This window comes from Myripristis murdjan, chromosome 15 (genome assembly GCF_902150065.1).
Source record: "Myripristis murdjan chromosome 15, fMyrMur1.1, whole genome shotgun sequence".
NCBI lineage: Eukaryota > Metazoa > Chordata > Actinopteri > Holocentriformes > Holocentridae > Myripristis > Myripristis murdjan.
Window position 1 is genome coordinate 8009400 of NC_043994.1, and position 12561 is coordinate 8021960.

General features: G+C 40.3%; 1 protein-coding gene and 1 pseudogene across 1 annotated transcript; both read right to left on the reverse strand.

Annotated features, from left to right (window-relative positions):
• Positions 1-1093: 1093 nt before the first annotated feature.
• Positions 1094-7795, reverse strand: LOC115372888 (G-protein coupled receptor 4-like; annotated as a pseudogene).
• A 2896-nt stretch (positions 7796-10691) lies between these two features.
• On the reverse strand, positions 10692-12300 carry LOC115372889 (G-protein coupled receptor 4-like). The gene is made up of 3 exons (XM_030071047.1): positions 12202-12300; positions 11371-11552; positions 10692-11241 (listed from the first exon to the last, which is right to left on the reverse strand). Exons 1-3 carry the CDS (start codon positions 12298-12300, stop codon positions 10692-10694), a joined length of 831 nt encoding a protein of 276 aa, XP_029926907.1.
• Between the last annotated feature and the right edge of the window lie 261 nt (positions 12301-12561).

Here is a 12561-nt window from a genome sequence, read left to right on the forward strand (position 1 = left end):
CTTCTTCTAAAGCAGGGCATCTTGCATAATGAGACAGCAGCATTAAAGCTTCCTGCACATGACGAGCAGAAAAACTGCTGTGCGCCCAAGTGATGCTGCTAGGTTGAATATTGCACTGGGTATTTGCTGTTGGCCTTCTGAGGTGCATCCAATCAGACACAAGGTGCCAGCTAAACCTGTCCAAAGCAGCTGTGGGTTAATATAACATTAATTTAAAAGTGTATCATGCAAAGTAAAAAAAAAAAAAAAAAAAAAAAAAAATCATTGCATCTTCAAAATACATTAGAAATCAGCTCAACAAATAAGTAAAAAAATGCATAATAAAGAAATATAACAGAGAGGACTATTTTGATCAGTTTCACGTGAGACTTGAGAGAAAAATGTACAGTTATTTATTTTTTTTCATGTTTAAAAACATGCTATGATTATTTCAGCAACTATGATGCAGTGTTCATGGCTTTAGCTGGCATCCTGACAACAGTAACGATCACTGAAGCTCATTGGCAATATAGTATGGACTACCATTTGAAAAACTGAAATGACAGACATAAATGATTTCTCAGAGACGAAGCTGTAATTTCTAGGAAGGCGATGGCCATATCACAACCCAGTATTGTTCATTTGACCAAAAGACCATGATTCTTTGTGGATTAATATTTTTATGTGCTTCAAGAAGTGACTGCTTACAGTTTAATGTACTGTAGGCCTATGGTAGTTAATAAAATATAAACTGTACAGTTGAAAGCTGCTGGATCACAGCCTGAATGTTTCATGTGCTGAGGACAAACAAACAAACAAAAAACATTAAAACACTAAAGGCCCGGATTTCATGAGCATGTTGACTTCAAGCTAGAATTTGGAACAAAATGCTTAAGGATCGCAGCCAGTCCCCTAAAATTCACTGTGCACAATCAGATGTAAGATGTAACAGATATAACACTGCTGGCTGTCAGTAATGAAAGGGTCATTCTATCCAGTTGCTTCTCTTCTCTTCACCCCCTCTTTCCCCTCATCCAACCCATCCCCTCACCCCCACTTCTCCCCATCCCCATCCCTGCCCTTTCCCTCTCTCCCTCTCCCTGTCCTCCTCTGCCTACATGGAGCTGACTGTGTGGAGAGTGTTGCTGTCCACAGTGGACATCTGCCCCTGCTCTTGCCCTGTGGTCATTCTGCATCGACACAGGAAGGCTAGCAGTTTGTCTACAGCCCCTTTCCTCATGAAAACATACAAACCCAAGTCCATAAGGGGACTCAGCTGAACAACACTTAGTTGCAATTTTGAGTTATTGCTGCAGACATGTACCAAATGATTGAGGGCAGGAACAGCAGTGTGTAGTTAAGCAGCACCAGAACCAAGGTTCCAACAATTCACTGTTTTTCCTCAGGAGTCACTGAAATGGAGGATGACAGGGCTTTGAGGGTCCCAGCCAGGAAGAAGATGAGCAGGGGAAAGGGCAGGAGGAGGTAGATGGACAGGAGGATGGATGTTACCCTGATGTTAAACACAGAAACAACAAGAATGACATAGCAGATGGAGAAGGCCCAGACCATGAAACAGACCACAAGAGAGACCTTGATGTTTCGCCTGAAGTGGTACCACAGTGGCCAGGTAATGACCAAATACCTATAATAGATAGATAGATAGATAGATAGATAGATAGATAGATAGATAGATAGATAGATAGATAGAGTAGTTCAGGTTCAAGTTCATTCAAAGCCAAATATCTCAAGTTTATAAGTAACAGGATGACACCACCTGACTTAATCCTCTTTGTGAGCTGTTGAGAAGGACCACAATGGGAGGAGACTCCTTCATGGCCAGACAGGCATAAAGTAGGTGCCAACCCATTGAGCAAATTACCAACCATAATACACAACATTACAGTAATCAAGGTGAAACTTGACAAATGCATCAACAGCAGTGTCTGCATCACATATACTTATCATAGACCTAATTTTAGCAATATTGCAGAGGTAATAAAACCAGTTTGGGTGGTGTTTTTGATGTGAGAGACTAGCAAGAGACTAGACTCAAAAATCACCCCAAGGTTTTTAGCTGTAGAGTTTTGAGAGATGATGCAGTTGTCACTAAAAATATGCTTCTGCATTTCAGTCTTACCAGCATAATATCACCCAGAGGGAGCATATAGATGGAGAATAGGAGAGGACCAAGTACCGACCTCTGAGGAAAACCATAGTTAAGCTCTCAGTAGTCAGAGGGCACATAATTGTGGTAGACACAATACTTTCTCTCTGAGGATTTACTCCAAGAGAGTGCCAGGCCACAAATACCAGTTGATTTGTCAACTTCCTTAACAGTATGGTGTGATCGACTGTGTCAAATTCTGCACTTAGATCAAGCAGGATAAGAACAGAGGTAGCACCAGCATCCATGGCTAAAAAGAAATCATTAGTCAGTGCAATTTCGGTAGAATGAAAACTGCAGAGGCCTGAGTGAAATGCCTCAAACAAATTGTTGGAAGAAATATGGTTGAGAAGCTGAGCAGCTACATCAAAGTAAATGTAGAATATAAATCAGAAAAAATTGCACACACATACACACAGGCTGTCTAATAGCAGATACAGATAGCTACCTTTCCATGGTGACACACACCATGAAGCTAACTCTGGCCATCAGACCGACGTAGTAGAGACAATCTGAGATGAAAATTAAATTATTGGGTGCCGTCAACAACATGATCAAGCAGCACATCTGGATGAGGTCAGAGACGAGGAGGTTGATGACGTAGACTGAAACAACATGGTTGTCTCGCACCTGCAGGAAAAGGAGTTCAAAATCAGCAAGGCAACAGTAACCACGCCCCACATGACTGATGCAGCGTGGGACAGTCAACAACAAACATGTCACCTGACCTGAAATTGTAGCATCTCACCTTAGAAGTTTAAAAAGTGTAAAAACTAGGGCTGGGCAACAATTAAAATCTTTAATCGCAATTAATTGCATAATTTGCCTGATTAATCACAATTAATCGCATTGTATTCGCAAAATCCAATAAGTATTGTAAAGAGCACTTTTATTTCAATGTTCTGCTGCCATATAAACGAAAGTGCCATAACATTTGTTGTGCAAACACTTTTAACATCACCACTTATCAGTAACACATATTTAGTGTAAATCTCAACTTAAAAAATGTCATAATAATAATAATAATAATAATAAATAAAATAAATAATAATAGTAATAATAATAAATTAAAGCTTATTGCCACTGCCAGGACATTCTCTTTATGAAAAAAAAAAAACCTACCAACAAAATCCTGAGCCACAATCAGGACAAACAGGCAATTTCTGAGGTAACAGCAGAAACTTTTAACAGGGAGCAGCATTACCAGTCTATGTTCAATACCAAAGTGTGAAGCACAAAAAAGTTCACTACTGAAACTTCCTTTACAGGGGACTAGAATGTAAAGCGCATGTTTTACTGGACTTCTGTTTTTTTTCTATTCCTCTGCACTAAGCCAGTTGCTAAGGCACACACGATTATTTACATTTTCATAAGATAAAGAAGCTCTCTTTTTATTTTGCACAGCAAGAGAAAACAACCTTTCACAAGCGATTGTTGCGCAATCAATAATCAACCATGTTGTCTGTGTCGCTGTCCGTTGTGCTGCTGCAACCGCGTATAAACAAAAGTCTGTTTATAATGAAAGTACAACAGTCTGTGTGCGCAGGGATCCGGCAGACCTGGTGCTGGCCGGCACCGCGTCAGTACAGCCAGCACCGGCCGCGGCACCGCGCGGTGTGCGGTGGCTGTCAGTTGGACCTTTCTGAAGGAGGAGGAAGTTACCTCCGAAACTGTCACGGTAAATAAACATCCCATGTCTGATTAAAAGGACCAAAAACGTCTTTTAGTTAAAAGGAAGACATGATGAATGTATTTGAACTACACTGATTTATAATGTCGTCGGGCCATGCCTGTGTCTGTTTCAACGTGATGACGCGCACACCAGGGGCAAACGTGCTTGGGCGCGTTTGGGCTTTAGACTGAGTGCAACAGACTTTTACAAAATAAAAGCATGTGAGCAACATGCGTTAATGCGCGATAAAGTAAATATCGGCGTCAATAGTCTAATGAATTAACGTGATAATAACGCGTTAACTTGCCCAGCCCTAGTAAAAACATGGTGCTCCTAACCTCAGATAGTGTGAGGAGGCTGAGATGGAACTACAGGGACTAATGTGCATGTGTGAGTGATTATAAAAATTTTATTTACTATAGACGTGCACTTAGGCAGGCACACAAATAAACAAATCTTAATCATTTCATACACACCAGGGAATACAGAGAGCAGATGGCCAGCAGAGTCAATGGAAAGCCGATAGAAATTACAATCCATGATGCCACATATAATGCGAATGACAATTCAGTCTCTTGCTCATCATCAGTACAGTTGTCATATGAGATGTTGTAGAAATCTTCAGTGTCAAGGAGACATTGCACAGTTCTTCCATTGCTCTTTAAAATAGTATCTGGATTTTCTAGTACAGCTTTCTTGGGGAAAAACATTTAAGAAATGAGGAAGAAGAATCAGTTACAATCATCATCAATACATTACATATACTAAAATGTAGAAAAGCCAGACCAAAAGGTTCCATTTGATACTGAATAAAAAATCCCCTCAGGTTGAATCGCAATTATGATGGTTATTACTGGTACAAATAATATAGAATAAAAAAAACAAAACAAAAAAAAAAAACAATAAATAAATAAATAACTATGAAGTTAGACATTAAGTTAGAAAAAGGAATAACTGATATAGACAACAGGAATAAATATATAAATAAATAATAAATAAATATAATACATATAAATGAAAATATAATAAAACATATATTTACAGTTTGGAAGCTGCTGGACCGAAGTCTGATCGTGTTGCATCCACCAAAGTCCACCGTTTCTTTGTCTGCATCCAAACAGTCGATGTTTGGAATTTGGAGCTGAACTAATGAATTGGTATATACCAACTGACAGGGAGTACCACACACATACTATATACATAAATATATTATACACACATAACTATATCCCAAAATATTTACAAATATAATAAATACCTTTCCCCACTATATACAAAATACAAACAAACTCTCTACATCAATAAATACATTAAATACATGTGAACAGTTGAACAGAACTCCCCTCTGCCTATTATCCACTGGTAAACCCTCCTGGAACTAATAAAAGGTGTGCAGGCCCCTGGGGAATCTTTTTGCCCGAACACCTGGGAAGGAGAAGAAGAGGCAGAGGTAAATTCATGCATTAGTGACACAGTTCAATATGCTATTGCTCCTGAGTTATCTGTGACGCGTCATCTCTTTACACACATTACTGCAGGATTTCATTAGAAATCACCGTGTGCTCCCATTCATTACCGGAGAATGACCAGCCAGCCCAGCCCAGCCTCCCCCGCTGTGCTCGCCTGACTATATCGGCTGCAATATACAAACATTCAATAAACAATACATTTAAGACAACCATGTGGGTTCCTTTCCCCGTTGCTGATAACCCACAATGTGTAAAGGTTAGTCCCATACAGCAACTACTACAAGTTTGTGTTGGCTATCTCTAGTAATGGCAGTCCACCGTTACAAAGAGCAAAATTCCTCTGAACCAACTTTTATTGTGAGCTTACTACTACTACTACAACTACTGCTGCTGCTACTGCAGTATAGTACATAATACATACATATTTAGAGGTACAGAATTGCAAACAAATTTAAATGTGATTTACCAGGTAAAGTTAAAAATGTAAAGACAGACAGAGTAAATACAGAATTGCTGCTGTAGTGTGTTGGTCATGTTACTTAAAAAATACATTGTAATTGGTTTAGTGTCAGTTCTCAAGTAAGTTCAGCGGGTCCTTGTACAATTTACACCATTAGTTTGCTGACAATCTATTTCATATCTGACACTGTAACTGAAATATTCCTGTCCAAATTGATACTGGTGCGAAAAGGAATTTATTGGAGGCAGAGAAAGAGAGAGAGAGAAGCTTCTGCTATGTTGAAGGACTGAAGGACACTGGCTGCACTTAAGATGTGGAAAATTGGGATGTATTCCACCCAGGGAAGCAGGGAGCTCCAGGAAGATGGGTTTGAAATGGTTACACAGTGGAGAGCAACCTCAGTTTCCTGAGTCACTATCTCTGTTTGGCCATTGGATTGAGGATGATACCCAGAGGAGAGACTGGTAGTGGCCCCAAGGGTAGAGGCCAACAGTGACTTGGAACAAGCAAAGGGATGGAGAAGACCAGAGCTGGGCTTGGTGGATGTTTTATTCTGGGTACACAAAGGGCAGGCAGAGATAAATGAGGCAGTGTTAGTCTTCATAGTGGGCCACCAGAACTGCCAGCATAAGAAGGCTAGTGTCTGGGTGGGTCCAGGATGAAAGGTGAGTTTAGAGGAATGAGCCCACTGGAGGACCTGAGAGTGGACAGAATCAGGGACAAAAAGACGATCAACATGACTATTACCTGGGTCAGCCTGTTGGTTCTGGGCCTGTTTGACAAGAGATTTGATCTCCCTGGTGACGGCCCAACGAGACGGGTAGGTGGTAGGACGGACTCTGAATCAGAACTGGTCTCCTCTGCAGTAAACTGGTGTGACAGAGCATCCGGCTTGGTGTTGTGGGTACCAGGGCAGAAGGTTAGGGTGAAATTAAATCTGCAAAAATACAGAGCCCACCTGGCTTGCCTCGAGTGCAACTGCTCAGCCGACTGGATGTAGAGGAGGTTTTTGTGGACCGTCTATACTATAAAAGGCTGGTCTGAGCCCTTCAGCCAGTGGCACCACTCCTCCAGGGCCAGTTTAACAGCAAGGAGTTCCTGGTTGCCAATGCTATAACTTCTCTCTGCAGGAGAGAGTCTAAGGCACAAGGGTGGAGTGTATTATCTGTAACAGCACTCTGTGACAGGACAGCACCTACCAGCACCAGAGACAACAGGAGGTATGGCAGAATGGAAACAGTTATTGTGGCAAAATGTGCTCCAAGAGATTTTTTTTCACCTGCAGATCAGTCAATATGACGATTGTGTTTCTTAAGCCAGGGGATTCCGAGGACCAAGGGTGTTTGAGAGCAGTCAATGATGTATAGCTTGATGTCTTCCTGATGATTTCCAGATATCCAGAGAGAATGAGCTACTTGGGCTAGCGACTGTCCATTTAAGGCTGCTGCTTGACAGAGTTGGATTAGTCAGAACTATGTTGTGGACCAAAACTTAAGTTCGAGAGGCCACATCACAAATTAGATGAGGGAAATCGCATAACAGCCTTTCAATATCTTCACACAGGCTCTCAGGTAGATGTGATAAATAATCAGGTAAATTTGATGAAACGTCTCAGTTGCTAAGCCTAGCACCTTGGGCAGTAGCATTACCAAGAGCTAATCCATCTGGATCAGAAACCACCTTAGCAACTGATTTAACAATGTACCTTGGTTTTTGAGACTACAGGTGTGGGCAGCATTTCAGATCCTTCTCAGGGGTGGAACCTTTCTAACATGTTCGTTTAATGTGTGGGAATGGTGCTTCTGGTCTGGAGCATGGATGACATAGTTGGTCTTGCTAAGCTTGTTATCTACAACATATGGCCCACAAAAGCAAGCTGAGAGAGCAAAACTAGGTACAGGCACGTGGTTGAAAAAACAGCTCTCTGGTCATAATGACTCTTTGTCTTTACCTGGGAAGATTTCTTTAGCCAAGGAAGAAGCAGACTCCAAGCACTGTTTCAATTTGGCATTGTAGTCATGAATGCTCTGGAGACTCAACTGGGGCATGATTAGCTGCTCCTTAAGGACTTTCAGAGATCCTCTCTACTAAGTTCCAGCTCATGGATGATTGGCTGATGGCAGGGAAATTAGCTACACCTGCACTCAGTTGTACCCAAAGACATAAGCAGGTGAGACACCACCAAGCTGCATCAGAAAGCACAGCAGAAGAGAGCCACACACAGCACACAGAGGCCTCCTGTTTCTGGCATGTAACAGTTCGTCCTATTTATAATGTTTCTGTCACCTCTACTTATGAGTTTGGTTCCTTACTGCAGTGTATGCAGTGTCAGGGGAAATGTGGTATAAAGCAAACACATTATTACAGTATATGGCAGTATGTAAGTGATGTAACACATTATGAATATAATTCTGTTAATATTATCAGTTACTTACATGTAACATTTGACATTTAAATGTAAAAGTAAGTAAACTATCTTTCTGAAGAAACATGCTTACTTTGTTGTATTTTTTAGTTTAGTTTTTTTTTTTTTTTTTTTTTTTTTGCCGCTTTTTTATTTACTATTTTCTAAGATAATGAAGTTTGATTAACTAATGTCTAAGCACAGCGTATTAGATTTATTAGATAAATTAATATAGTGCAAACTGCACAGGTAGCACTTTTTCTGAGACTTTGTTCAAGTAATTTACATAAATAATGAACAATAGAGGTCCTAAAATAACGCACTTTTCACTTGTTTAAACCAAGCATCTGTAAACCGTCTCCAACTGGTCCAAAATGCAGCTGCCAGACTACTCACCAGGTCTAAGAAATCATGTCATATTACACCAATACTTGCCGCCCTACACTGGTTATCGGTTCACTTCAGAATCCAATACAAGGTACTACTGTTTACTTTTAAAGTTATCCACGGCTCTGCTCCCAGCTACATCTGTGACCTCATCCACCATCACACTCTCCCAGTCGCTCTCTGCGGTCAGCTGACCTGGGGCTCCTGGTAGTGCCCCGCACCAAATTAAAAACTAAAGGTGATCGGGCCTTTGCAGCAGTGGCACCACGCCTCTGGAACTCGCTTCCTCAGGCTCTGAGAGCTGCCCAGACGGTGGATAGCTTTAGAAAGCAGCTTAAAACACATATTTTCCGGCTAGCCTTCTTAACATAGGCCTGAGGTTACGCTTTCCCCGGGTTCTTTTATTTTCATTTGTACAGTGTATGGTCTGCTTCGTTCTTGCTGGTGAGATAATGCACTTGGACTTTATGTTGCACTGCCTCTTATGCATAGCTATGGCATTATTGTTGATGATGTTTTTGTTGTTGGTGATATCTATGTTAATAATGATGTGACGGTCACCTGACTGTTTTTGTTTTATCTGTTTTTACTGTAAAGCATTCTGTGTATTCGTACTGCGAAGGGTGCTATATAAATAAAATTTTACTTACTTACTTACTTACTTACTTACTAAAATTGTGGGACACCACATGGAATATATTTTACTTCAGCTTCCATCTTCACCATAGTAACAGAAATCGAGGCTCACGGGCATTATAGTTTTTAGTGACATTTTACATACTTAAATAAAAGAAAATTCTTTCTGTGATTTCTTAGAAACAAAGTTGAAACATTTAGGATCAGCTTCCATATGGTAACATACAGTGGAAAGCTGCTAGACCCCTGCCCGAATTTCTTCAAATGCTGATGTTCTCTGTTTCTTGGTGTGCATCTAAATAATCTTTCAGCAGTTACTGTGAAAAGCAGCTTCCTATTTCCTATTTCTGCTTTTTATAAACCAATGAAACTGTATTTGTCAACTTGTAAGACCTGACATGCATTTCTTGTTGTAAAAAAAGGAAGTAATGTTTGATTTTGTCAGGTTTGTTTTCCTGTTTACTGATCCTAAAAAAATGGCTTGTCATGTGTACCAAAGAAACATAAAGTTTGCCCTCTTATGGCAAGCTGTTTTAACTTTTAATAACTAGTCTGGTTATATATTGCAGATATCTGTAATTCAGATCTTCTGAGTCAAAAATGACATTTCAGATATCCACAATGTCATTCTTTCTAGGACAACTAACATCACGTCTGTCATGTATATGAATCACTGATATCTCTGTTGTTTTGACTAGTCAGAATGGTGTTATTGATATCTTGAGTGAAAATTCGGACAACTCACAATGTAGTTAATTAGGACTCATCAAAATGACATTGCTGATCTGTAATGTTAATACCACATAGTCAAACTTAGCTATTAAATGTTAAAACAGCTTGCCATAGCCTTTTCAGTGACACACTAAACTAAATAGAACTCAACTCAACTAAACTAAAAGCAAGTTCTTATTTTTATTCTGTTTTAATTAATTTATTTTAAAATTTGTATTCATTTATTTATTATTTTCTTACAATAAAAATGTGTTAAGATAAAATAAAAAAATTTATGCATAAACAATGACAATGATAGTAATAATAATAATAATAATAATAAACTTTATTTGAATTGCAGCTTTCCAAAACAGGGTTTACTAAGCGCTTTATATAAATTAAGATGTTAGATTTAATAGAACAGTAAAAACATAATATAAGAACACAGAGTCAAATGAAACAAAACAAAGAGTGAAACAACCAGTATGCAACAATAAACAGGCCTACATGCTGAAAGGCAAGTCTATAAAAATGAGTTTTCAAAAGAAACTGAAAAGATGGAACTGACTCAGCTCGGGCTTTTGAGCCTGTCACAATCTGTGGTCTTTGAGATTCCACTATGCTTGTGGACCGCCAACCCTACCTACCTCAACAAAAATTGCTCTCCTCTGCCATCAGATGTAACACCACCAGCTGTCAGTAATGAGTAGGTTGTCTTATCAGTTGCTTCTTTTCTCTTCTCTGCCTCTTTCCCCTCAATTTCTTCCCCCTGCTTTCCCTCTCTCCCTCTCCCTGTCCTCCTCTGCCTACATGGAGCTGACTGTGTGGAGAGTGTTGCTGTCCACAGTGGACATCTGCCCCTGCTCTTGCTCTGTGGTCATCCTGCATCGACACAGGAAGGCTAGCAGCTTGTCTACAGCCCCTTTCCTCATGAAAACATACAGAACCAAGTCCATAAGGGGACTGAACCGAACAACAATTAGTTGCAGGGTGTGATCAGAGGTGTAATTTTGAGTTATTGCTGCAGACATGTACCAAATGATTGTGGGCAGGAACAGCAGTGTGTAGTTAAGCAGCACCAGAACCAAGGTTCCCACAATTCGCCGTTTTTCCTCAGGAGTCACTGAAATGGAGGAGGACAGGGCTTTGAGAGTCCCAGCCAGGAAGAAGATGAGCAGGGGAAAGGGCAGGAGGAGGTAGATGGACAGGAGGATGGATGTTACCCTGATGTTAAACACAGAGACAACTAGAATGACATAGCTGATGGAGAAGGCCCAGACCATGAAACAGACCACAAGAGAGACCTTGATGTTTCGCCTGAAGTGGTACCACACAGGGAAGGCGATGACCACATACCTATAATAAAAAAAATGGACAGATAAATAGAGAAGGAGATAGTCTGACCTTGAGGATGCCTCATAAATATCAAGGTGTGCCCACTCTCTCTCTCTCTCTCTCTGTCTCATAGCAGATACAGAAAGCTACCTTTCCATGGCGACACACACCATGAAGCCAACACTGGCCATCAGACCGACGTAGTAGAAACGATTCGTGATTAAAATTAAATTATTGGGTGCTGCCACCCACATGATCAAGCAGCACATCTGGATGAGGTCAGAGACGAGGAGGTTGATGACGTAGACTGGAGCAACATGGTTGTCTCGCACCTGCAGGAAAAGGAGTTCAAAATCAGCAAGGCAACAGTAACCAAGCCTCACATGACAGACGCAGCTCACTGTGGGACAGTCAGCATTGATATGTCCACTTGCTTTGACTGTTACCACACCACTGAATGTGCATTATCAGTCATAATCACCCCCATACAGTATGGGTCAGTAGGGTCCTACTGGATCTTCCAGTAAGTCTGAAATCTGCTATCATGCATTCCTACTTTCAGTCATGCTTAACCACTCAAACATTAATCGGTCAGAAGATTCAAGATTCAAGAGAGCTTTATTGTCATTTCCACATACATAGAAATGAAATAGGGTACTTGGGGTTCAGCAGCAGCTGGATAGGTAATAGAAAATAAAACAAAAATAAAATAAGATAAATAGATAAATAAAGTGACATACCATAAATAAAGTGGCATGCCATAAGGCTATTATCATCCACTACTATCATCAATCTTAGCTTAGTTTTCATTATCTGCTTGGTTAAGGTTGGGACAGGGTTGTCATGGTCAAGGTAAGGAAAATGTTAAGGTTAACTTGCATGTGTGGATGATTATAGAAAATTTCAGATACTATAGATAGGCACACAGGTAGGCAGACAAATAAACAAATACATAAATATTAAGTTAAATATTGTACACACCAGTGAATAGAGAGCACAGATGGCCAGCAAAGTCAAAGGAAGGCCGATGGAGATGACAATCAGTGCTGTGACATATGAGACAGCTGAAAAATCACCCATTCTTCAGAGTGAGACCTGTTGTTGGCATAGCATGTCATACTAATCAGTAGGGTTTCTCAGCCTCCACTCAAAACTTGTGTTACCACTGCCCCTACTACTGCTACTAGCACCAAAAACATAGTGTACCCCTGATTTTTGAGAATACACAAACATGTCAACAATACTCAATAACATAATGTTCTGTAGACGGTAGAAAGGTAACTGGCAGATAAATCATATCTGCATTTCTTGTGGAAACAACTTCTCATGAGGTGGAATGAC

Bases quoted from the DNA above. Each gene is read 5' to 3' on its own strand.
- LOC115372889 (XM_030071047.1), bottom strand. From the start codon at position 12,300: ATGGGTGATTTTTCAGCTGTCTCATATGTCACAGCACTGATTGTCATC. The intron at 11,553-12,201 runs GTGTGTACAATA...CTTTTCCTGCAG, and splicing joins TCTGTGCTCTCTATTCACTG to GTGCGAGACAACCATGTTGC. The intron at 11,242-11,370 runs GTAGCTTTCTGT...TTTTTATTATAG, and splicing joins GTGTGTGTCGCCATGGAAAG to GTATGTGGTCATCGCCTTCC.